General features: G+C 35.6%; 1 protein-coding gene across 3 annotated transcripts in view; it reads left to right on the top strand.

Annotated features, from left to right (window-relative positions):
* The window catches only part of LOC137641560 (ATP-binding cassette sub-family C member 4-like), a 231,952-nt gene that overhangs the window by 201,672 nt on the left and 2,529 nt on the right, over nt 1-27,751 (top strand). For all 3 annotated transcript variants that reach the window (XM_068374240.1, XM_068374241.1, XM_068374242.1), the window contains exons 21-28: nt 5,637-5,787; nt 9,341-9,447; nt 9,642-9,762; nt 14,231-14,401; nt 14,564-14,691; nt 21,032-21,450; nt 24,416-24,545; nt 24,811-24,921. In XM_068374240.1, the coding sequence (XP_068230341.1) occupies nt 5,637-5,787; nt 9,341-9,447; nt 9,642-9,762; nt 14,231-14,401; nt 14,564-14,691; nt 21,032-21,450; nt 24,416-24,545; nt 24,811-24,921 (1,338 nt within the window). The remainder of the gene's footprint in view (nt 1-5,636; nt 5,788-9,340; nt 9,448-9,641; nt 9,763-14,230; nt 14,402-14,563; nt 14,692-21,031; nt 21,451-24,415; nt 24,546-24,810; nt 24,922-27,751) is intronic.

Below are 27,751 nucleotides of genomic sequence, written 5' to 3'. Positions count from 1 at the left end.
TGGAAGGATTTTCTTTAATCACATTACAGTCCAGTGAGGCTTCATGGTATTAAAAGTGTGACTACTTCCTTAATTTATGTAGGACTATTTCTTTGGAAAAGGTTTTGGCAGCAGCTCGGTGTTATACTATATTGGTTTTCACCAAGTGCTGTTTAAGGAAGGCCTTGTTTTCTTATAAGAGTTATTTAGTTTTGAATCCTGTGGTAGTTGCAGTTAGTGTTCTTGTGTAACATGTATTGGTTAAATACCTTGACATTCGTATTGGTTTATAGGTCTTTGTGGCTCTTTATTATTTTTACCTTTATCTGGATTCTTGTATTATAGCGTAAATCTTTCAGTGGGTACCATTATGCATCTTGTAATTGTTGGTGAATATTGGCTGGCCAGTTTTTGTATTCAGATTAGTCTCTTTGCATCACTCATCCCCTCCTTCTAAGTGTGGAAATCAGCCATATGAACCTCAAGTGGAATTTATAGAAATAATGGAGTTTTTGTAATATAAGGAATTATTTGTATGATTTACTTACCAGAGGTTCATATCATGCCCTCCACACCTCTCCACTGGTAATTGATGTCAAGGGGTTGTTACATATGTTGCAACTTCATGAATAGAATTTAGTGTTTTCAAACATTTTTCAGTGCCATACACTGCCATATAGGGGCAGTAAGGCTCAAGAGTAGTGAGACTAAAAGAGAAAGAAAATTGGAAATTTTAAATTGTTAGGATAAATATTATTTAACTAGCTTCGAATAAGTAGCCTTACAAACCTCAGGTGAGCATAGAAATGATTATTATTATTAAATTTCTGTTTTAGCATTATTTCCTTTTATTTCTATGAAAATCCCCTGATGTTCATATTGCTTCTTGTACCCTTAAAATTTAAAAAAAAATATCACTTTCCTTTTGATAGACACATGCCTCTTGTAAATTATTTATACACTATTATTATTATTATTATTATTATTATTACTTGCTAAGCTACAACCCTAGTTGGAAAAGCAGGATGCTATAGGCCCAGAGGCCCCAACAGGGAAAGTAGCTCAGTGAGGAAAGGAAACAAGGAAAATAAAATATTTCAGGATGAGTAACAACATTGAAATAAATATTTCCTGTATAAACTATAAAAACTTTAACAAAACAATAGGAAAAGAAATAAGATGGAAGAGTGTGCTTGAGTGTACCCTCAAGCAAGAGAACTCTAAACCAAGGCAGTGGAAGACCATGGTACAGAGGTTATGGCACTACCCAAGACTAGAGAACAATGGTTTGATTTTGGAGTGTCCTTCTCCTAGAAGAGTTGCTTACCATAGCTAAAGAGTCTCTTCTACCCTTACCAAGAGAAAAGTGGCCACTGAACAATTACAGTGCAGTAAAGTAACCCCTTGAGTGAAGAAGAATTATTTGGTAATCTGTGTTGTCAGGTGTATGAGGACAGAGGAGAATATGTAAAGAATAGGCCAGACTATTCAGTGTGTATGTAGGCAAAAGGGAAAATGAACCGTAACCAGAGAGAAGGATCCAATGTAGTACTGTCTGGCCAGTCAAAAGACCCCATAACTCTCTAGTGGTAGTATCTCAACGGGTGGCTGGTGCCTTGGCCAACCTACTACCTAATGGTTAATGGCATGGAGAGAAGCACCAAAGCATCTTTTATTTCAGTTACTTTGTTGCATCAGTTAATTCTCGACATACACCTCCTCCAGGGTGTAATTCATTTGATTGCTAATTTGTCTTCCTCTGGATTTATTAGTAATTACTGCACAGAGATACTGCAGTACTGTTGTTGAAATCATTTTTTATGAGGAGTGCGATTGGTTCGTTGTTCCTCACAGGGAAAATATGTTTCAAGTTTGAATGTTCATGAAACTTATTTTTGTTTCAGAGGGAAATCCAGAGAAGAATAGGTTAGTTGTTTATAGTGGGGATAGTAATAAACAGGTCACACCAGCATCATTCTTTGATATATATTTATCCAGCCAAGTTTTGATTGTAATTGAGTTCAAAGCTATTAACTTATTTAGCTTCCATTTTTTATATTGTAAGGCCAGTGAGTCTTTACTTTTTGGTTGTAATTCTGATCTTTCCTTCCCAGTTGTTAACTCTACCTTAATTACTTGTTATATACTGTATAGTGGTATTAAGTGTTGTATCCAGTAAGGGTTCTGAATATTCACAGCACCTTACACAATTGAGATCCTCTTGCAGAGCCTTAAATTCTTTCATTACTTTAGACCCTTCTTCAGCCAAACCCTTGCTTTCCTGCATTCTTAGTCACTATTTTAGACAACTAGATTGCTTTTTTTTTCATTTGTAGATGTCATTTCATATCGTTTGATTCTCACAGCTCTTCTAATGTTCTTGGTATTGTTTAAGCTAGTACTGATTGGTTGCATCATTTTTCAGATGATGGTACATTTTGTTCTCTTGCAAGCTTAACCACTAGCTCATGAGTTAACGTTAGCTGGGTAAATGTAAATATTAGACTTTGATTACTGAAATGAGTCTTATGATGAAGAAGGCTTAAAGAAAATAGTAGTAGTAATTTTATTCAGTGAAAGAGATGTAGAAATGAAAAAAAAATTTTGGTGGATGCAGAGAAAAGAGACACTGTATAATAGAAGGGAATTCACAAACATAAAATACATCGCAGGTATACTAGAAGCGCTGTTGCAAAAGTTTTGCCTCAACCCTGAACCTGTACCTGAGCAAATGTGCTGCAGCTCCGCTACCAGTCGTAGACATCAGTATAGAAGGGCATAAAGATGAGGATGAACTCAGTACTAAGCTATATCCTGAATGTTTTGAAATACTGTATATCCATTTTAAATTTTATGTAACATTATTGGTAAAAAATCACTAATAAGTTACCTTAAGTTGCCAGTTTCCTAAATAAGGTTAGGTCGAGATGATTAGTTTGATATTTATTATCCCTTGATACGATGGAATTTGACCAGCAACCACTGGTGGAGGACAGAATAAGGGAGTTAATGTTAACATGGACAAATATTCAGAATTTTGCATGTTCTAGATTTAAATTTCATTTTGAAATACAGTATGACCTTTTATAAAGACTTCTTGAGCCTATAAGTGCTTCAGAGACTAATTAACCTTTGTGTGTTTTATGATTAAGAAAAGAGAACAGGTATGTGCTTCAATGGTGAGTGTTTCTGAGGCACAATATTTCTTTTATTTTTTCCTCTATTTTGAGGCCTGTTGTAAATGTACGTGTATTTGATAAAGTAGTTGCTCAATTGGATATCGGAACTTTGGCTTGTGTGTTCCCTTGAATTGGTTAACAGTTGCTGGGCTGTTGTGCATAGGAATTACTTTTTGGGTAATCTTGATCCTCATTCTCTGTGTCTTGGCTGGAGATAATTTTTACTTTATAAATCTTGTGCGGAATGCATAGGTCTCACAGTCCCTTTCTGGAAGTATGTTTCATGATCAGATTAAAGGTCTTACCTTGAATGAAAATTTCAGATAAGTAGAAAGAGTCAAGTTCTTCCAAATGAATGGTCTCTATATCTGCCAGTATATCTAGAATTTGGAAGGGTTGGGGTTACCCAAACATAGTCATGTTTGCAATGTCACTGAACGAAAGTAAGTTTTTCTTCACGATCCTGAAACTTGTACGTGGAAGATAAGATTCCTTGTTGCATACTGGATAAATCTAGAGCTTTTATACATTCTCATCATATACCATGATTTATTCAATGTAAAACAAACTAGGCCTCTCTTCAAACCCTGAAATGACTATAATAGCCCCAATCTAGCCACGGGGTGTGATGGCCTGTTGGTAACATCCTTGCCTGGTGATCACCAGACTGGGGTTCAAATACAACCCAAACTCGTTAGTTCTTTTGGATGCTGCAACCTTACCATCCTTGTGAGCTAAAGAAGGGGGGTTTAGTGGAGTTTATAGGTCTATATGCTGTCATCAGGATCCTTTGCCTGGCTCTCCCTGGTCCTAGCTTGGGTGGAGAGAAGGCTTTGTTGCTGATCATATGTATATATAGTCAGTCTCTAGCGCATTGTCCTGCTAGCTAGGGCAATGTCACTGTCCCTTGCCTCTGCCATTCATGAATGGCTTTTAAACCTTTAAACTAGGAGAATGATCCACGAATCTGAGACTTTGTTTGTCAGAGTACCCAAGAAGGTTGCAGTACAAACCAATCTGCTAAACCAAAATATTTAAAAGGGGACTCATCCAAATCCATCCGTGCTTCATCTAACCACTTAGAGACTAGCCATCACATTGTGAGAAAGTCACCAATATGAACATCAGAGGAGGTTCATAGAAATAACAGAATTTAAGTAATGAAATTTGTAATTTTTTACTCGCCTGATGTTCATTTACATACTTACCCTCCTCTCTACTGACTTGCGTTGTCAAGAGGGCATTAAATAGTTTAACTTTGATACTAAGATAGCAAAGATGTTATGGCATGTCTTTTCTTGCCATTGACTACCATTGTATATCATTATTTTACTAGATGGATTTGTTTATTAAAAGGAAAAACATAGGAATTTTTTGGAAGTTTTAGGGGTAGATGTTGATAAATCAAGCTTCTGGAGAAGAAGCAATTTGAAGATCAGGAGAGTATAGAAATATGTTATCAAAATGCTGTATGAAAAATTAACCACAGTAACATACTAAACTGGAAATAATATTAGTAGAAAGATTTTTTAAACATATATATTATTGCTTGGATAATATACTGGTAGGCTAAAAGGGATCAATATGAATGAGCTGTTGATTAAATTTAGTATAATAAGAAAATTTTCAAGATATTTGTTTCAAGTAATTTTTAGTTCATTTTCATCAATTGTACAATCAAGCTTAATTTTGATTAGAATTTGGAATCAGTTGGCCTCTGAAGAAGGAAATAATTAGCTGATCTCTTCCCCTACAATTAATCAGCTCAACATAAAGGTTCAAGATTACAGGAATAGAAAGTGGAGGATAGGACAAATGAGTTCAAGAATTAGGTGGTTAAGGGGAAGAAGCTGTGATCAAATCAAAAGACCAAATTTTATAGCATCAATTATTCCAATAAAGTTGTATGACACACATCCCCAGGAGATAAACTGAATGAATATATTTTTGAGAGGCATAACATTTTTTGGACTGCAATGATTTTTATTTTCTGTAGGTGTACTTTACATTATACGTCATTTGAGTTTGTTTGAACCATGCATTGATACTAGTAAAGATAGATAAGTTTTGTTTATAACTGTATCTACACTATAGTATAGTAAGGCATACTTGAAGGCAAAATTGAGTTTTCATTTGTTGAAGCCCTGCATCCATTTTCAAGTTGCCTGTTCACTTCTGCCTAAGAATGACATATTGCATGTTATTTTAGAATGATTAGTAATATTATTAAAAGTGCTTGCTTGTTTTATTGCATGAACTAAATTCTGGAACATGATAAAATGCATATTTCTAAAACTAGTTTTTATCAATGACAAATATTTGGATAAGAGTTATTGCTTTCTTTTGAATAATAATTTAGCTGTCCTTTGAAATATATAATCAAAATGCTATAGTTTCTTTGTTATATGCTTATATTGAAAATAAGAATCTGAGCATCTTATTACTGTATTTCATCTTATCTTTATATTTTAACCACAGATTCTTCTGAACTTTTTGGGTATCATTGTTGTCATAGCCTCTATCAATATATGGGTTATTGTTCCAACTGTTTTGTTAGGCGTCATCTTCGTATTCCTTCGTCGATTTTACTTATGTACAGCACGTGATGTTAAACGTCTGGAAGGCATTAGTAAGTACTTATTGATGCCTTATTTTGTAACTGTATAGAGAACTTTTATATTTCATTTTTATTTTATTTTTACTGCTATGAATGATTACAAATTGTGTTAAGTTGTGAATGAAGCATGATCTAAGGTGTCTATTATGAAAGAGTTGAAGGTTTCATTATACAAAGCCTTTTGAAGTATTTCAGTAGGCACCAAATTTTACATGATTGATTTTAAATCACTTTGTTTTAAAGTGCATGGTAAGTAGATCTTTTAGAAAATTGGTCTTGGTTGCCCAAAATACATTAGCAGAGTAGAAGTTTATCAATTTGAAAGTAAAGTAACTACCAAATGCAAATATTTTGTAGTTGAATGCATTTTAGCATTTCTAAAATATTATTTAGTACTTATGTGGTTGACCTTGATCTTCTCTATTCACAGAAGTTTAGTTATGGGATCCATTAAAATACTGTATATGCAGTAGATGAATCTCAATTTTCCTTATTCCCTAGAGAATGCCACCAGTAGAGTCTTTGCATGACTTACTGTATTTGGCACTTTTAAGTTTTATTTAGTATTTCATGGGTTCCCAGCTACGTTACTTTGTCTTGGACTTTTTATGTTCCCTTTAATGTCATCCCAAATAGCTTACCAACCTTATAGTTATGCCATGTCCTAATTGTCACCCCTGATTTATGAAAACATACATCTGGTTAGCCTTTTGAGAGTCCACACCATTATTTCAATGATCTGGTAAGTTGCCGTATATCTTGGCGTAATATATTTTAATAAATGAATTTTGGTGTATGCGCCACTGCATATGGAAAATTGGCAACCCTCAAGGAAGGAATTTTTAGTGCATGCAATTTTCAAAGCTTGAATGATTAACAACAGTTTGCAGCAGGATTGTTGATTGTAAGCAACATAGAGATTTTAAAAGTACAGTGTTTGTTAGAAGGGAAATGTTTAGTGCAGTTGTGATAGTAAGTCTATGAGAACTAAGTAGATAGTATTGGATTATTGTTTGGAATATTTGTAAAAATTATGCAAACTAGGAATTTTGGACTCTACATTTTTAGGTGTTATGAATACTGCAGTATGTTAAGAATAAAGTTAGATATTAGAAAGTGTTACCTTAAGAGATTAGGTATGGGAAATAGCTCTATTTAAAGAATTTGAAATAGATGGACATTTTAAAAAGAAAAATATGTGTATTCATTGCTTTTAAATGACATAAAAGCTATTTGAAAATTTACATTGCATAAATGGATTTTTATGAATAGTACTTACCTGGCAGTTATATATATATATAGCGGAGTCTCCGACTGCGGCAGAATTTAATCGAAAATCGCAGCAACCGCCTTGTGGTGGTTGTGTGGTTAGATGGTTAACAACCCTTACAGGGTGGTACTTGGAATCATTCCCGTTTTCTGTTCCTCAGATTATCTCTGCCGGACGGATCGACAACATCGTTGGTCCGCCATGTAGAGTTTTTTCAGATCGCTTTCCCTTCATCGCCTTTTTGGACTTCGTTTTTGGTGAAGTACACTGTGTTGGGATTTGGCAATCGTGTTTGTTTTTTGTCTTTTTTCCTTTCTTATCATGAGTGAAAAAACTCATTTTCGTTTTTGTGCGAATGATATTTGCAAGGTGAGGTTGCCGAAAGTGTCGGTTGACCCTCACACTTTCTGTATGGGTTGCAGGGGGTTTGAATGTGCACTAGATAATAGGTGCAAGGAATGCGAGGTTTTAAGTGATGATAATTGGTTAGCTATGAAGCGCTATGTGCGCAAACTTGAGGTTGATAGAGTTAGAAGAGCTAAATCAAAGTCAAAGTCTGCTAGTGAGCCTAGCTTATATTTATCTATTGACCCTTTGCTTGTAACCTCTTTGGAAGTTATTCCTTCCCCAAATGTAGTAACTCCTCCCCCTTCTACAGGATCTGTGCCTACGGATGACCCTGGGTATGCTAAATTAGCTGCTGAATTAGAGGCCATTAAAGCACAATTGGAGGCCTTTAGAGGTAAGGGTGTAAGTGAAATTAGTGCTTGTGAAAGTGCAGTGGAGGTGGCGACTGATCGAATCTGTCATACCCCTAGGTCTAGACCTCTACCAAGCTCCCAGGACCAAGGGAGAAGGTACGTCGAAAGCCGAAAGGGTGTGAGAGGTGCTTATCCTTATGGTGTTCGGTGAAGGATCCCCAAAAACCCCTGTCAAAGAACGCTTTGTCCTTTTTCCTGAGGGAAACTATTAGGGAAGTCCACCTCTTTTTTGAGGAAGAAAACTTCGCCCTATTAAAAGTATAGGCTCACGAAGTAAGGGCCATTGCTGCTTCACTGGCATACCGGAAAAATATGTCTGTTAGGCAGATCATGGACGCAACATTCTGGAGGAGCAACTCTGTCTTCGCTTCTCATTACCTCAGAGAGGTAAGAGAGGACTATGACAAGTGTTATACCTTGGGCCCATACGTAGCTGCGGCTTCTGTATTAGGCAAAGGAGTTACTACTCCCACTCAACCTTAGTTTAGGTACTTGTATATGGGTTTGTTTTTTTTATGGTTGTCTGAGGTCCTCGTCTTGTGGTACGGTTCCCTCAGTCCAGATAGATAGTTTATATCTATTTCTGCAAGGTTAGGTTGTTAGCTTTAGTATGGTTGCAGATTTTTATTATATGGGAAGGTAGTTTCTGAAGTCTAGTCAAGTTGTTGGTCCTACTCCTTTGACAGACTCAATTGAGTTGTTTGCAGCGTAGCAGGTCTACTCCTAGCTGAACACTCCTAAGGGAAAGCGACTCTAGAGGCAGTTACCTTTGAAGTCAGCTACCTTAGCAGGTAAGGAATTAAGGTGTTTGTTCTCCTACAACTCTTATGTTGTTTCCCCAACTATGTTTTTCTGTCGTTTCCCTCCTCCAAATGTGTGAATCAGCTATATATATATAACTGCCAGGTAAGTACTATTCATAAAAATGGAGTTTTTATGATAAAACAAAGTTTTATGAATACTTACCTGGCAGTTATATATATATTTTAAAGCCCACCCACCTCCCCTCAGGAGACAGGTCGGGCAAAGATAATCTGAGGAACAGAAAACGGGAATGATTCCAAGTACCACCCTGTAAGGGTTGTTAACCATCTAACCACACAACCACCACAAGGCGGTTGCCGCGATTTTCGATTAAATTCTGCCGCAGTCGGAGACTCAGCTATATATATATAACTGCCAGGTAAGTATTCATAAAACTTCTGTTTTATCATAAAAACTCCATTTATACTATAAAGTAAGATAACATTTAAGTAAAATATTTTTATTCTTGAAAAGTCTGTCATTTGAATTAGAATATTTTTATTATTAGACATAGTATGAAGAAAATGTTGAACTTTCAGCTTTCTATTCTATATTATTACTGTATTTTATGGTAAACTTAATAAAATCCATGTTAGAAGATCTACAGAGATAAAATCAAGAAATGTAAATTTATAATGTGAGTTGATATTGTCCTCACAGTAGTAGGTGAACTATTGTTTATTGTTAATGTGTATATATCCGGTATAAAATTATAACTTTACTTTTGCAGCTCGTAGCCCTGTCTTTTCTCATCTCAGTGCATCACTGCAGGGTCTTACAACTATCAGAGCTTTTGAGGCACAGCAGATATTTAATGATGACTTCGATAAACACCAGGTAAATAAAGATGTATTTATGGCTTAGCATTTTATATTGGAAGATATTAATGACATATTTTGCTCATTATGATTGTAAGATTAATGCTACTGTATGAAAAATGTGAGTTGTAGACATATTCATAATTTTTATTAAAAAGGCTACCTAATATTAAACCAAATGGTTTGAAATGTTATCTTCTATTTTGTTGACAGGATCTTCACTCCTCTGCTTGGTTTCTATTCTTATGTACAACTAGATGGTTTGGTATATGTCTTGATTGGATTTCTTGCATATACATAGGAGTTGTCACCTTCAGTTTTATGGGGACAAAAGGTGGGTAAATCCTTTAATTCTAATTTTTCAAGTTCTTCACCTGAGTATGACATTTTCTACTTATATTATTTCTGTTAATTGCGATAGAATTCTCCTCTCAAAGAACCTGGTGGAATTTATACGTTCTATTAGTTATACCATTTATTTGGTAGTCATAATTCTCCTTATGATTTATAATACCAATGTAACTTTAATTTTGATTGATTTTGCATGATTTTTCATTTTTGTTAGTATGGTCATACCTCAAGAAAACCATTGCCTTAGCCTTTACAATTTTGATTTCTGTAAGTGACATGAACAGTTTCAGAAATAGGTGATATTCTGTCCTAGGTAGTGGGAGAGACCCTTCTGATGCTGTGCTTTTTACATTATCAAGGTTCAAGGTTCATTCTTGTAGGTTTAGTGATTATCAGTGCCAGAAAGTACTGCAGTGTATATTTCTGAATGCTGTGGTTGGTCACCTTTAGAAATTGGGCATAATTATTTTATGGGCCTCATCATATATATAAAAGCCTAACCTAGGAATTGTCATAATCTATACTTCCTAATTGCTCAATTCTTTGTACTGAAAATTAAAAATTAAGAATAATACAGATTAATTAGGTAGTATGACAACTGAACTTTATTAAAGATCGTAACTGATATAGTACAGTACTGTATAGTAACAGTGATCAACTTTTCCAAACACCATTTGTTACCTCAATATGTGCCTAGGGCTATTTTACCTTTCTTCAAAATTATTCCTTGAATAAACATGAACATGACTGCTACTGTGGTCATACATTATTCATGTCTATTGAATGAAAGCAGGAGAATAACATTTTTTTGGCTTCCAGAAGCTCAGAATATAGACTCCTAAATAACAGAATTGTGTAATGGTGTTATACTGAACCAAATCATATTTCTGGAGAGCCAACTTTGTTTTTAGAAACTCTCAAAAGTAGTTTTAAAGCAGAAAGACAGAAAAATAGTATAACATTAAGGTTAGTTTTATATTAGGAACAGCCATAACCACAGAAGAGCATCTGTCAGCCAAAGTGAATATAACAAACTTTTGTGAAGACTTGCACAGGATTCAAGCAAGAAATTATATTTATGGATGAGAGAATTCAAGCCAGTACTGAAACATATATCAATCCTTAATTACCAGAGAAGGTTTTAGCTACCATAAACCATCACCCGTGTGAGTGAAAGATCCCAGAGAAATGTCATAGGAAATATTCAGACATGGAAATTTATAGAGAAGGAATAAAGTTTCCCTGGAGATGTCATATAATAAATATGGTTGGGTTTCAGATTCTTGATTCTTAGGTTCTTTGAATAACTGTGGAAATAGAAATAACAAACAAATCCTTTGTTACCTGCAATCATGTTGAAAAGATATTTTAGGCAATGGATATACAAAGGCTGTCCTCCAAGAACATCCTGTTGGAAGTACCATCTACATCATACCTTTTGTGGTATGCTGTAATTGATAATGAATGGTCTTTTACACCCTTGTAATTGGGCAATTTGAACTAAGAGCATTTGCTGGATAATTCTGGATTATGTTATTTCATGGGTTTGAAAATAGAGAAATGCACTGTTCATTCTTACATCTCAAACACTGCATTGAATATCAATAAATGGAAATGATGACAGCATGTCAATTTTTACTCATGAAAAAATACACTTGGCAATACTGATATGAAATATATATATCTAAGCTATGAAAATAATCGTATATTATAGAGATGATAGGGAGAGAAACAAGAACAAATAAATCTTGTCATCATCACGTTTACTGCTATCAGTGTTATGAATATGATCATTGTTCCCAATATTGAGGAAATTTCCCAAGATTTGTGAAATGCAAGTAAATGATGGTGTGAAAGCATAAATTTATAAGGTATGTGGAAGTTTTATATGAACTGAGACATTTTCAGATAATTATTGATAGGACAATATAGAGATTATTTGAAGTATTTTAGATATATATTTTTTTATTCCATCAAACCAGCAGCTCTTGATAACTTGCATTTATAAAAGGGTGATGTCATAGTTGGGTGGGGAAGGGGGTACAGTATAGCGGTGGGGATGGGTTTGAGTCATGCAGCTACGTTTCATGTTGAGAATGCGTCTGCTAGCTGAAGAGTGGGACTTTGTTACGTATGACTGTATGAAAGCACATTAAAATAACTCTTGCATATTCATGACTAAAGACTAGAATCCTAAGTGTCTCAGTTGGTAGGGTGAAAAGTAGGCATAGCTATGTCTCTAAGAGGGGGGGAGGATATCGGGGTCGAGTAATGTCTCGATAGAGAATGATTTCATTAGCTAAGAGTGGGGTGATTAATGCATAGTAACATGAAAACAATAAAATAGCTCTTCCATAATCAGGAATAAAGGCTAGAATCCCTAGGTCTCATTTGATGGGCTGGGGAAAGAAGTAGGTAGGGTTAAAATCAAAGGGAGAAGCTATTTTTCATAAATTATCCACTAGGTGTGATATATAACCATGTGTTGTAGTATTTTGGGGATAAACCAGGGATTTTAACTTTAATATCGTTTATATTTATAATTGACATCTTATGTACGGCATGCAACCTAATTTCTGACATGTATAGACTCTCAGTTCATGTTGTTATATATGGAAGGGGTCAAGTAACTGATTAGGCTAGTACGTCACAATATTTTTTGAGGTATTGAATGCTGCAAGACTGACTAGACTAGAATTACTTGCCTCTTTTTATAATTGAGATAACTAATCAACAACTTTAGCCATAACAAAGCGGGAAAATTGAGAAGTGTACATGGTCTAGCAAGAAGCTCTCTCTAAGTACTTGAGGTAAAATCAGCTTAAGAACTTACTTTCAACAACTTATTAGGAAGGTTTTAATAAGGAATGTAAGGTTTAAATGGAATGTACAGTACCAAGTGTATTGTTCATCCTCATCTTCCCGTAAAAAAGGATAAATTGAAACTAACGATTCCTACCCGTTCATTTATATTATTTAAAACTGGTATGAGAGCTGCTTCTCATTTGCTCAGGTACAATTACAGAAATTTCAGGGTCGAAGCAAAGCCTTTTCAACAGCGTCTGTAGTGTACTTGCACTGTATTTTATTTATGTACATTACTTTCTTTTTTATTAATTGACCTTTTACCCACATAATTATAAGAAATTTCTTATTCTCTAATATTTTCTTTCACTTTATAGAAATAATCTTACTATTACTTCAAGTGCTTAGCCTAGTAAGACTTAATTTGTAAAAAGGTATTGGTATTTACCATTGCCCATCTAATTTTAATCCGTTACGAGCAAGTGGCTAAGCTAGCAAGTGAACGAAGCAAACTGCCATCCAAAACATGATGAAACCGATAGGCTTTAGCTGTAACATCACTATCAAAATTAAAGCACTAAGCAAATCACACAATATGAGACGACTTCCTCCAATCAAAAATGTAGTTGCTTAAGAGCACTTACTTTAGGGAGTGGAAGGATATAAGGATGCAGACTATCAACTCAGTCTTCTGCTTTGCAATCTAGTTATCTAAAAGAACAACTGGGAATACAGAAATACAAGGGTCTAGCAGCAGAAGGTTCTAAAGTAATCAAAGAAGTCTGGGCTCTGTGAGAGGAACTCGACTTTCTGATATGCAGTGAACAATCAGATTCAGAACCCTTGCTGAATGTAACATCTGACCAAGAAAACCCCGTAAGGTTGGCAACTGGCCAGGTAATATCAGAATTATCATTTACAAGCAAACACACACACTGGCCTTCTGAGTTAAACAGAGGAAGCTAAATATAGTAATTCAAAATCTTTGAAGCACATCACCATGTAAACTTGGCTGGTTAAATGTGTATTACAGAACAGTGCTGGTGTGTCATATTTGTCATCATTCCTGCAATAAATAACTAACCAGCTTTCTCTGGATTTTCCCTGAACTAAACGTTAGTTTCATTAATACTCGAACTTGAAACATACTTTCCTTCTGAGGAATAGTGAAGCAACGACACTCCTCACAATGGTAATTTGAATTGGATTACTATCTAGAAATTACTAATCAATCCTGAGGAATATACTGCAACTTGAAACAAAACGAAACTTATCACAATTGGGAAGAGGGCCACATCATTTTGTACTGATGGCCACATAGAAACTGAAATAAAGGTACTTCTTGCAATTATCCACCAGTGCGTCTCATTATTTTACTAGTGGTGTGTCTTTTTGAAAGGAAAGAAAATCGGTAATTATAAATGTTATGGGTAGGTATCGATAAACCGAGCTTTTGGAGAAGAAGCAATATGAACATCATGGGAGGTTTGTAGAAATAATTCTGTTAGAACAAAGATAATATAAAAAAGGCACATGCAGCTGAGCCTTAATAAATGCAGTAAAAATTTTAGTAATGTCTGCAGTCTGTTCCTAGATACACTACAATGATTTGATTATTTATTCTTACGTTCTGACTTTTCATGCAGGAACATTGGGCGGTGATATTGGCCTAGCAATTTCATCAGCTATGATGTTATCAGGAATGTTCCAGTGGGGTGTAAGACAATCTGCTGAAGTAGAAAATCAAATGACATCTGTTGAGCGAGTTCTGGAGTATTCTCAGTTAGAACCAGAGGCCCCCCTTGAAACTGACGAAAGTTAGTCTTTAAATTATATGTTGATTCCTGAAGTATAATATTGAAAATTCACTTGTATTGTATAAACTTTTATCATGAACCACTAAATACTATTTCATGCAAAAAGACTTGTGAATGTGGCTTTTCTTTAAGTAATAGTTTAAATTTAATTTTTTTTTCCAGGTAAAAAGCCAAAGGATACTTGGCCTGAAAATGGCAAGATACTGTTTGATGATGTATCGTTGCAGTACGTTGAAGACAACCCCCCAGTATTGAAGAATCTGAACTTCTGCATCAAAGGGAAAGAAAAGGTTAGTTATGAGAGAATTGGATTAGTGATAAAGCAAAAGTAAATGCTTTTTGTGTATGTCTCTTATGGTTTATTCTAAGTTTAAAACTAAAGTATCTTATTTCAGAGAATTCAGCTCTAAAGTTATATTGAGCATGAAAATAATTTTTGTATGATGTTTATTTAATATTGCTCATCACTATTTTTCGTGTAATTTACAATCTTATATAAGTAGGAAAATTTGTGCTTTGAGACTCGCATATTACTCAAGTCTTATACGTTTCTTTTAAAACAATCAAATAGCACCAGTTCCTAGCAGTAATATGGATGTTAAAAAAAAGTGTGATGTAGGTTTTAAAATATGTAAATCAGTATTAACTTATTATTACAGTATTATTATTATTGTTATTATTATCACGAGTTAAGCTACAACCCTGCTTAAAAAAGCAGAATACTTTAAGCCCAAGGGCTCCAACAGGGAAAATAGCCCCGTGAGGAGAGGAACTAAGAAAACAGATTAGTGTGCCCAAGTGTAATATCAGCATGAGAACTATAACTGAAGACAGTGGAAGACCACGGTACAGAGACTATGGCACTGACCAAGACGAGAAATAAATTGTTTGATTTTGGAGTGTCTTACTCCTAGAAGAGCTGCTTACCATAGCTAAACAGCCTTTTCTACCCATATCAAATAGAAACTAGATACTGAACAATTACAGTACAGCGACAAAGAAATTTTCAGTTATCTTAACTGTTGTCAGGTCTATGAGAACTGAGGAGAATGTATAAAGAATAGGCCAATTATTCAGCGTCTGTGTAGTCAAAGGAAAAATGAGCCGTAACCAGAGATGTCTCCAATGCACTGTAGTATTATCCAGTCCAAAGACTGATAGTATCTCATTGGGTGGCTAGTACCTACTTACATTTTGTTTATTTATGTAATGATTATTTGTACTGTATTATTTTATTCTCTCCCTTTTTCCTTTATGAGCTCTTTATTCTTTGTTAGATAGGTAGGTTTGCATATGAGTCTTTTAACCTTGTTCTTATGATTGTTTGTTAATATTAAAGTTAATGATATCTCATGGCCGAAAGGCATATCTTGTGTAACGGCACCTTTTAAGGGATATCGATACATTTCATTTGAGCATTAAACTTCATAGACAGACCTCTTATTTTGTTAGGGTTATTATTGGCATGTCATATAGTTATCAACAACTCTGCAAAAAACAACTGTTTTCTTTGTAATTTCCCTTGAACTGAAAATTACGTAACTTGGCTGTAATGAGAAATGAATGGCAGCCGTTCTATTTACAATGTTGAAGCTTTACCCTGCTCAGTGTAGGCTACTGTATGCTTTCCAGTTCTATAAACATTAGCTTGAAACATATTTCCTGATAGGAAATGTGAGATATCCTACTCTTGTCATTGTTTATTCAAAATTCTGTGTAGAACTGTTTATCAACCAAGCAGGTAAGCCAACTTAACCAATAAAGTGCTTGGGGAATGCCGCCAAAGGACGACGGCCGCATCATAAGTTTCGTGATTTTATCACAAAACTATTTTCTCATTAATTACAAATTAGATAACCCAATATTTAAATATCAAAGGAATGTCCTTAAAATGGAGATTAATATCTAATAATTAAATCTCACAGAAGTGTACAGTATATTTTTTTTTAATTTTTGAAAATTAGAAATAAGAACTTTTTCCTTTTTATGGCTTGATAAAATAGGTTTTGATGCATTTTAATTTTATTCATGTCAGAATGTTAGCAAATTTAGTGAACGATCATAAAAAAATTTATAATAAATATACAAGAAATAATTGTTTGTTGAATGGATGTGTTTATAAGTGTGTTTTTAACTGTGTACTGTATTTGCACACGTGCACTCCCACTCTTGCTAAAAATATTATTACCTATTATTATTACCTACCTTATGAAACAAGAAATAAATCATAAGCATGTGTGAAAAATATATATAGAACATATTCATATTGTATACTACATATTTAAAGACTTCAGTTTTGTGTTTTACATCCTTTTCAGATCTTTTCAGGCAGAATTGTTCATACCCATAAATTTTACTATTTGTGTTTTGACAATTGTCACTTTCATCATTTGATGTCACAATCAGTCATTGCCAATCTCAGTCACTATTATATGATAAAGAATCATTATTATCATCATGAAAGGGCATTCTAATGAATAAAAACAGATAATAATGATAAAATGTGTCTGAAATGAAAAACATTCTTACCACTAACATTACACATACGTCGATAGCTCTGCCCACCCTGAAGTTGATGTCATCTTTTCCCTTTTATTTTATGCAAAAGCATGTAATATCTGGCAACTCTTTCCTCCAGTTGCAAGCTGATTGGTTAAAGAATATATCTACGTCTCTGAGCTAGTCTCAGGAGGTCCAAGACTGAATCCAGCAAAATTTTAAAAATGAAGCATCGTTAACATTGAGGTTTTTTGATAGCTCATAATGCCTCAATAAAATTGATGCATAGCACGTTTTGAGGTAAAATTCAATAGATAAGGGAAACCCAATGAACCATTATCGAGCTGGGTTTATTCCTGGCATTCCATGCAACTTTTTTCTCTGGTATATTTAGCAGTATTTATACCTTAGAAATGGTGCTATAAGGAACATTTCACTGGGCGACACAGGTCCCTCTCCCAGAAATAGATTTTTTCCTTTGTCAAAATAAGCTATTACCACAGAAAAAGTGAAAGGACAACTCTTAGAATGCTACCTAATATTAACCGCTAGATTGTTTCTTTACTTTACTTGGGGCACATATCTTATGAAAAGAAAGAAAAGGGGAAAATTTTTAATAATTTTGTACTTTGATAACGGTTGATAAACAAAGTTTCTGGAAAAGAAGCAATATGAATATCAGGGGAGATTCATAGGAATAATTTTCTATCAAATTGCTGTTCTGTATTTTATGTTATACACCTGTAAATGCTGCTCTGTGTTTTCTGTCAAACCTAAGTTACACAAATTATTTTGTAATAATATGGCCGCGGGGGTATAAAAACAAGAATAGCGCCAACGTTATCCCTGCGTGTCGTAAGAGGCGACTAAAAGGGACGGGACGAGGGGGCTAGGAACCTCCTCTCCTGTATCTACATCCTGTGAGACATCGACAAAGAAATGGAGCTGGGGGGAGAGTGACTGCTCCCCGCACTCTAGTTTTGGGGTGTTTGAATGTGCGTGGATGTAGTACGATAGAGAGTAAAAGATGTGAAATTGGAAGTATGTTTAGAAATAGAGGGATGGATGTATTGGCCTTGTGTGAGACGAAGATAAAAGGAAAAGGTGAAGTGATGTTTGGTGAAATGTCTGGTAGAGTGTCTGGGATTGAAAGGGGAAGAGCGAGAGAGGGTGTGGCTTTATTGATGAGTGAATGGATGACAGGTAAAGTAGTGGAATGGAAGGAGATATCATCTAGGTTAATGTGGGTAAGGGTTAGGTTGGGTAGGGAATGTTGGGCGTTTGTCAGTGCGTATGGGCCAGGTAGTGAGAAAAGTGAAGAAGAGCGGAATGAGTTCTGGAATGAATTGACTAGGTGTGTAGAAGGACTGGGTAGAAGGAATTATGTAGTTGTCATGGGTGACTTAAATGCTAGAGTGGGCGCTGGAGAGGTAGAAGGTGTCATTGGGAACTATGGCGTACCAGGTGAAAATGAGAGTGGTGAGAGACTGGTAGATATGTGTTGAGCAAGAGATGGTGATAAGTAATAGCTTTTTAAAAAAGAAAGATAAAAATAAGTATACATGGGTAAGAGTGGCAAATGGAAGAGTAGTAGAAAAGGTATTAATGGATTATGTGTTGATAACTAAAAGAATGTTTGGAAGATTGAAAGACGTGCATGTGTTTAGGGGTATGGCTAATGGTATGCCTGATCATTTTTTGGTGGAAGGAAAATTAGTTGTAGCAAAAGAAAAGGGGAATAGAGTAGGTGGATGTAAAAGCGAGGTAGTAAGGGTTGAAGAGCTAATAAAACCGGGGGTAAAAAGTAAATATCAGGAAAGGTTGAAAATGATATATGACGAAGTGAAAGTAAGAGAAACTGGCAATATAGAGGAGGAGTGGAAGTTAGTAAGAGAAAATTTTGTTGGGATTGCAAGTGATGTGTGTGGTAAGAAGTTTGTTGGAGGAAGCATGAGGAAGAGCAGTGAATGGTGGAATGAAGGACTGAAGGTAAAAGTGAAAGAGAAAAAGAGGGCTTTTGAAGAATGGATGCAGAATAATAGTGCAGAGAAGTATGAAAGTAAAGCACAAGGTAATTGAGGCAAAGAGGGCAGCGAGGTGGGGTCAGGGATTGAGTCATTCATATGAAGAGAATTAGAAGAAGTTTTGGAAAGTGAAGAGAGTAAGGAAGGCTGGATCAAGAATTGAAGAGACAGTGAAAGATGGAAATGGAAGGTTGTTGAAAGGAGAGGAGGCAAGGAAAAGGTGGGCATAATATTTTGAAAGTTTACTGAATGTTAAGGATAATAGGGAGGCAGATATAATTGCTGTTGCAGGTGTTGAGGTGCCGGTGATGGGAGATGAGAATGACAGAGAGATTACAAGAGAGGAAGTGAGGAGAGCACTAGATGAAACAAGAGTAGGAAAAGCATCTGGTATGGATGGTGTGAGAGCTGAGATGTTGAAGGAAGGGGGTGTGACTGTACTTGAATGGTTGGTGAGATTGTTCAATATGTGTTTTTGTGTGGTCAATGGTACCAGTAGATTGGGTTTGTGCGTGTATTGTACCTCTATATAAGGGTAAGGGAGATGTGCATGAGTGTTGTATTAGTTTGTTGAGTGTAGTTGGAAAAGTGTATGGTAGAGTACTGATTAATAGGATTAAGGATAAAACAGAGAATGCAGTCTTAGAAGTACAGGGTGATTTTAGAAGAGGTAGGGGTTGTATGAATCAGATTTTTACAGTTAGGCAAATATGCGAGAAATATTTAGCAAAAGGTGAGGAAGTGTATGTTGCGTTTATGGATCTGGAGAAAGCGTATGATAGAGTTAATAGGGAAGCAATGTGAAATGTGATGAGGTTATATGGAGTTGGTGGAAGGTTGTTGCAAGCAGTGAAAAGTTTCTACAAAGGTAGTAAAGCATGTGTTAGGATAGGAAATTAAGTGAGCGATTGGTTTTCGGTGAGAGTGGGGTTGAGACAGGGATGTGTGATGTCGCCGTGGTTGTTTAACTTGTATGTTGATGGATTGGTGAGAGAGGTGAATGCTCGAGTGCTTGGACGAGGATTGAAACTGGTAGACGAGAATGATCATGAATGGGAGGTAAATCAGTTGTTGTTTGCAGATGATACTGTGCTGGTTGCAGACGCGGAAGAGAAGCTTGGCCGATTAGTGACAGAATTTGGAAGGGTGTGTGAGAGAAGGAAGTAGAGTTAATGTGGATAAGAGTAAGATTATGAGATGTACGAGAAGGGAAGGTGGTGCGAGGTTGAATGTCATGTTGAATGGAGATTTACTTGAAGAGGTGGATCAGTTTAAGTACTTGGGGTCTGTTGTTGCAGCAAATAGTGGAGTGGAAGCAGATGTACGTCACAGAGTGAATGTAGGATGCAAAGTGTTGGGGGAGTTAAGGGAGTAGTAAAAAATAGAGGGTTGGGCATGAATGTGAAGAGAGTTCTATATGAGAAAGTGATTGTACCAACTGTGATGTATGGATCGGAGTTGTGGGGAATGAAAGTGACGGAGAGACAGAAATTGAATGTGTTTGAGATGAATTGAGATGAAGTGTCTAAGGAGTTTGGCTGGTGTATCTCGAGTAGATAGGGTTAGAAATGAAGTAGTGAGGGTGAGAACGGGTGTAAGAAATGAATTGGCAGCTAGAGTGGCTATGAATGTGTTGAGGTGGTTTGGCCATGTTGAGAGAATGGAAAATGGCTGTCTGCTAAAGAAGGTGATGCATGTAAGAGTTGATGGGAGAAGTACAAGGGGAAGGCCAAGGTTTGGGTGGATGGATGGAGTGAAGAAAGCTCTGGGTGATAGGAGGATAGATGTGAGAGAGGCAAGAGAGCGTGCTAGAAATAGGAATGAATGGCGAACGATTGTGACGGAGTTCCGGTAGGCCCTGCTGCTTCCTCCGGTGCCTTGGATGACCGCGAAGGTAGCAGCAGTAGGAGATTCAGCGTCATGAAGCTTCATCTGTGGCGGATAATGTGGGAGGGTGGGCTGTGGCACCCTAGCAGTACCAACCGAACTCATTAATTTAATGATAGAATAGATGGTTCAAACTTGTACTTTGATTTTAAGAATATTTGTTGTTTTTGTATAGGAATAATTACTCATCCTTTCTTTACATACCCTGCATTTCTTACAGATTGGCATAGTAGGAAGAACTGGAGCTGGAAAGTCATCTATGATAACATCATTGTTCCGGCTGACGGAACCAAGTGGCAGTATATTCATTGACGATGTCAACGTGCAGGAGCTTGGCTTACATGATGTACGTGGGAATATTTCTATTATACCACAGGATCCGACATTATTCTCTGGTACTATGAGACGAAATCTAGATCCATTTGATCAATATACTGATGAACAGTTATGGAAGGCTCTTGAAGAAGTACAGTTAAAGGATGCAGTGTCAGACTTAGAGGGAGGCCTTGAAGCTAAAATGTCTGAAGGAGGGATGAACTTGAGTGTTGGACAGCGCCAGCTTGTATGCTTAGCCAGAGCCATACTTCGGCATAACAAGGTTTTGGTTTTAGATGAAGCTACAGCTAATGTTGACCCCAGGTAGGCATTAAGGACTTTGTATGGTATCTTATTGTATATTGGAGAAGAAAACTATTTATTTTTTCACTCTTGATTTCCTTTGGCTTTTTGTTACTTGTGTGGTCCTTGATAGTTAATGAGAAAGTAATAAATTTGGACTGGTTTCTAGCTAAATTATAGACACATAGTTCTGTATCATTCTTCTAAAAAGAAAGAAACTAATCATTTATTAGTTGTTGGAATATAGTCAGGTCTTTTACATATGCTAACCTAAGAGGGAAGATCTTGTTAAATATGAAGGGTGCAAACATTAGGAGACACCCACCTCTGTCAACCACCTTAAAGGTGCAAGGAGTTAAAATACTATTGATCTTGTGTATACAGTTGTTTAATATAATTAATTTTAAACATTATATAATCCTCTTTATAGAGCTATTGAAAATAGTTTTTGAGAAAAAGTTGCCAAAAGCCAAGGTTACATTTTTTTTACTTAACTTAATCTGCCAATCTTAGGGAATAAATTGAGTATTTTAGAGAGTAAGAGTTCCATCCACTTCTCTTTAAAAAGAGGGAAGCTACATACCTTAAAGTCAAAGCACTACTGGTTCTCTTCAGAAATTGTCTTTTATGAACATGTGAATCACAGGCACTGAGGTTCTTTAATATGATCTTCTCGGCAATCAGTCTAATCAATATATTAGTCATGCATATTATCACAATACGCCTCATTGTGTTATTAGAAAATCTTAATTTCTTTAATTTCCTCCATCTTTGCCAAATGATACCTCATGAGAAGAATCTTGCAAGGCAGGAGGGTGAAGAATTCCATCTCCAACTTCCCTACAAATAAATATTTAATGATACCATAACTTAGATGATAGGGAATTGCTGTAAAAAATAGCCTGGCCACTCAAGGAAAAACTTGTAGTTTCATACACAGGCAAATGAGAAATTTTTGCTGCGTAAGATAAATTGACAATTATTTACATTTTTGGGGAAACCAGTTAACATGGTTATAACCAGAATTGTGTGCATGTCATGAACAGCAAAAAAATAATAGTTTTGGGTATGACCTGTTCATATTGTGTGACAGTTAATTATTGGAATATCACTTCAGTCACCCATCTCTGAAATGTAGACATTATTATGAAATAATTTAGGCCATATGGCCTGGTGTTGATGCCCTCAAAGCCCTTCAGTGCCAGGTGCAACTGGGCGAAAGTCTTCTTGTTGCACTTTGAAATAGAAGTTAAAAGAGGTTGTACAGCAAGATGGAAGATAGGAAGCCTGACATGAAGGGAGTAAAAGTGACTGCAGCTTGGGGCCAAAAGAAGGCTGCCGAGACCCATAAGTAAAGGAGTTTCGACAGTTAAAAACCAATTTTTGCGGGTTTGCTGTGTGGTCTCCAAGAACCGAACTGTGGAAGACTAGAACAAAGAATCCAATACAACAAGAAACTGCCAAAGAACTATTATTTTCCCTGCTCCAGGGCGAGTGTATCAACGTGCGTAGCATGAGTTCACTGATTATAAGGAAGACCCACAGACTCGGCTCTATTGAATATATCACAGCATCAACCTGTATTGAATGTATCACAGCACCTTTTATGCTGAAATATGTCATTCAGCAATGATATGTTATCAATGAGAACTAATAATGGTACTGGAGACAAAGCTTCCTGGGTGTTTGTATATGCTCAACTACTATTCATTATTTTCTGATTAAGGATCATTTGCATCCTTTCCCTACACGAGTGTAGATTGATCTTGGAGACACCCCCCCCCCCCAGTGCTAGGATTTCCTTAGTCAAAACCCATTTTGTGGGAATTTCAAACTCATAAAATATTACCTAAATTTCTACGATCACTTTATTGAAAAAAAAATAAAGAAATTAAATTCCTTGTATTTTCCAATGAAATTAGCTTGCTTCATTGGACAAGTGAAGACTGTAGGATTGAGAAATTTGAGAACTAACTATAGTTAGCAGCCACAGATCAGAACAAAGTATCTTGAATGGTGCACTAGAACCACTAGCTAACACTTGAGGAGTTAGTCTAGGGTATGAAACAGGGAAGGTTAGGCGTATAATATAATCCTAAATGTAAAACTTAATGGCCTTCTAAGCTTCCACTAAAGAAGCTGATGACATTGAACCCTTAGTAAGCTTTATGACTAAAAATTGGTTAGGCTGTAGCATAGATAAAGGCTGGAGTGGTATTATTGTCATTCCATCTATAAGCAAATAAACTAGCTTCTCAAGATTACCCTGGATTTAAGAGTTTTTTTCTTTTATGCCTTAAACTTTAATTTGATCATGAAACATACTACCAAGAGAGGAATAGAAAGACTACGCACTCCTTACTAGAATTTCTAAATTAAAGAAATGTCCCTAGACATAAGGCAAAGATAGAGTGGATCATGAACACCCAAAAACAATTCTTGTGCACAACAGTGCAGCAATTGCTAGCAAATCCAGACATTTTAAAAGCACTAAAGTAGGCACTTGTTGTTGTCGTTCCATGTCGACTTTTAGATCGAAGAAGCCATCTGTCATGCATCACATGTTATTGTTGTTTGACACTGATCCTGTTGGTTTACTGAAGGCATTAGTGTATTGGTAGAAAAGAAGGGGGAAAATTTCTATTTTTAGGAGTAACTTCGACATTTCAAATTTCCAAAGACAAAAGCAATAGGAACCTCAGGTGAGTATAGAAATAAGAAATTTAATAATTGGAAAATGTTTTTTTGGATAATTTTATTTTCCTAGCTATATAAACCTGAGACATTTTAAAGGTTTTTACTCTAGTAAACACTGGAAATGGAGAAACTTGCAACTAATAAACATTCAAATTATTTTTAAAATGTGATTTTGAGTGTTTTAATCAAATTTCAGGAAGCATAAATAAATAAACTTACCTTTATCAATTAATTTTTAATAAAGAATTTGGAAAAGTTGATAATAATTTTTCTTTTTTTACTAATGTAGAACGGATGGACTTATTCAACAAACTATACGTACAAAGTTTGAAAACTGCACAGTCCTTACAATAGCTCATCGCCTGCACACAATAATGGACAGTGATCGTGTAATGGTACTTGAAGCTGGGGAAATTGAGGTAAACAGAATTTTCTACATGATGCGTCTTTTGTCAGATGGATATCCCCTTTATATTTTTAACTAGAAGTTTTATTGCTCCATACATTTTAGCATTCTAAAATATTGTCTTGGCTTTTACAGTGTAGTACATTTCGTGAAGCCCCTAGAAATTTACACATACTGTGTGTAATTATATTGATTAGATATTTAACTGACCTTACAATTTTGTAATTCTAGGAAATCCAGGTCATTTAATGTTATAGCCTGTTTTAATATTCTTATAGGAGTTTGATGAACCCCACATCCTTTTGAAAAATGCAGCCTCAAGATTTACCATGTTAGTTCAACAGACGGGAAGATCTGCAACAGAACAGCTTCGAGAGATAGCTAAAAAGGTATGTTTTGCAAATTACTGCTATGGAAGTCTTAATTCACTGATCACTTACATTACAGGACTGTGAAATCATTCTGAACATTTTAATTATATATCAAATACTATGTTATTTTGTTATTGTAACTTGAGGAAAGACAAAGCCATGAGAATGAGAAAAGATGTTCTATAAATATTAATGAAAAAGCAATATATTTGATGTGCAGGAAATCATTTTCAAGTAGTCCTTGTGAGCTTTAATTCCAAATATACTTGCAGTAATTGATTAGAATTGTGTAAAATGCCTTTCATACATATTCAACTGAAAGAGGATGGCGGTACCATAAGACCCAACTATAATTTGGCATTAAGTTTGAGAGTTTATGGTTGAGAAGCGAGGCTTTAATTTTCACATGATATTTTCTTGTCTGTTGGAAAAAAGTTACAGTACAGTAATATTATTTTCATGAATCATACCTCTGAATAGAACAAGCTTTTATTAAATGGAAGTGCCAATTTGATGACCTCCAGATAAAGCAGTAAAGAAAATTTTTTCTCGCCTCCCGTACCCTTCCCCTTCCAAATGAGCCTCCAAAAACTCGTGAAATTTAAGTGGTCATTGCCAATTCGGCATACCTACTTTTTTTCTTGTTCTTTTAGTGCATGAGTGCATGTTACAAGGATTTTTTAAGTCTCAAAGACTTATTAGTCCATCGCTCTTTGGTAGAGCGATTTAGTTAAAGAATTTACAGATTTCTTATGATCTTGTCTAACTTATTTGAAAACTTTAGTCCTCCGTAGAAGGCTAAAGGAGGGATGCTACTGGAGAGCATACTTGCATAATTATTACAATGTAAACGTCCTAAACTAGATAAAATATATATATATCAAAAGGGGTACTCTGGCGTAGGCTACCTTCCGAAGCCACATAAACATTAAAATAGCCTAACTAATACTCAAACCTTAAATAAACTTAAATAACTATAATTAATCATTGTATAAGATGTCTAGAGGTAAATAACAAGACTACAATTAGTATGAGGAACTAATTGGAAGTCGTTAAGTAAGCATGAAGTTCTCGGAGTTAGCGACACCAAATGGCTGCCAGGGGAGAGGCATCATATGACACTACGAGACTAAAATTAACAATATTATCAAAATTTTAAGTGTCGCTACTTCAGCTCATCCAAATTGATAATTGCAATACTTAACTTGGGAGTAGGAGTCTCCAGAAGCTCAGACATCTTCACTAAACACAAAATAAAGGTTCCGAACACAAAAGTCGGGTCCAGGAGGGACTTATCAACATTGACTAATCCAAGAACCTGAGTAACCAAACTTGTTGAACTTGAATCCCTTTCAAATGAATTGCTCAAAATTAGCGAATTGTCTATGTACAACAGAACCTTTAGTCCCAGGAACCTTAACCGTTTCAAGAAGAGGACCTTCTTAAGCCCAAAGCATAGGCACCTAAACTGATAAGACTTTGATTCATTGACAAAGTGAAGGTATTTCCTTGAATTTAGAAAAATCGAATTGTGAAAAATACATCCAAGAGGTCTATTGAGAATATAAATTTTTTTTTTCTTATTGCTCCCAGAACCATTTGTGGTGTTTCCATCATGAACATTGTAAGCACTGTGAACTTGAGTGCTGAGACATCTAAAATTGGTATCCAATCTCCTGAGCCTTTGGGGACTGAATGACCTTTTGTAGAACCCCAGGGAAGGGTTTAAGACCTCCTTTTTCACATCCTTAAGAAGTTTCCTAATTTCTAGTTGCAGTAATTGCGCTTTTGCCTCATTGGTAAGATAACTTGGATACAGAACCAGCTTTGTCATAAAGGTGGGTTGGAAGTTATCTAGACTTGGTAGTCTTCTTTGATCACATCCATTACCCACAGGTTGGGCCTCTAGTCTTTCCCAAACAGAGAAGGAGTGGGATAGCCTTTTCCCTACTGGACTTTGGAAAGGAAAGTCCTACTGTTCTACGGTAAAGTTTTTTTTATTCGGTTAGCAATATTTCTGGAACATTGACTGTAACAGAATTCTGTTGTGTTATCTCTTGAACAAAATGGCAACTTTTTGGCATGTTGGAGTTTGAGAAATATGACTGTAATTGCAAGGTTGAGTATTTCTAGAAACCGACCTTAGGACATTGGTTTGAGTTCTGTTTTCATCTTGAGCAAATACTTTGTCAGTGTTAACTCCATCTAGCATAGGTCCCAAAATAATAGAAATTAATTTTGGTTTTCATGCCTCTTGATACTGAACCTACCATAGATGTACATTCCTGTTCTCTTCTCCTAATCACACAATACACAAAGGCTGATAGAGCTTCGGAGATCCCACCTGACACTGTTTTAGCTAAGTAGATCATATAATTGAAAATGAAATCCAAATCCTGATGTCCTGTAAATTTTCCTCCTGAAATAAGAAACAACCCCTATAATAGAATCTGCAAAAGAAGGGATTCAATTATACTCCTTGTCTGATTATCGACAAATAATATCTCTAGTTAATTAGCTTGCATAACCTGAATTTAGAGGCACAATGATTGGTCAAGACTGGCTAGTAAATTGCTTTCCAAGACTCGGTTAAGTAATTGATTAGTCTTGTACAAATTAGCTTGTTTCTGTTATAGAGGAACCCTCACTGTATACGATATACTCTATATAATATATACTCTCACCTAACATGATAACCAGAGTGAAAAAAGTGAATTATGTCAGTAATTTGAAAAACAACATTCAAAAATTGACCAGAGTTATGAAGAGGGAAAATTACTAGGCTCTGCAAGATAAAATATACAGTAATGAATTTAAGTTTATTACTGTAATAAATGAAAAAGGTCTG

Source organism: Palaemon carinicauda, chromosome 5, assembly GCF_036898095.1.
Source record: "Palaemon carinicauda isolate YSFRI2023 chromosome 5, ASM3689809v2, whole genome shotgun sequence".
Lineage (NCBI taxonomy): Eukaryota > Metazoa > Arthropoda > Malacostraca > Decapoda > Palaemonidae > Palaemon > Palaemon carinicauda.
Note: the sequence above shows the minus strand (reverse complement) of the source record. Positions and strands in the feature narration are given on the sequence as shown.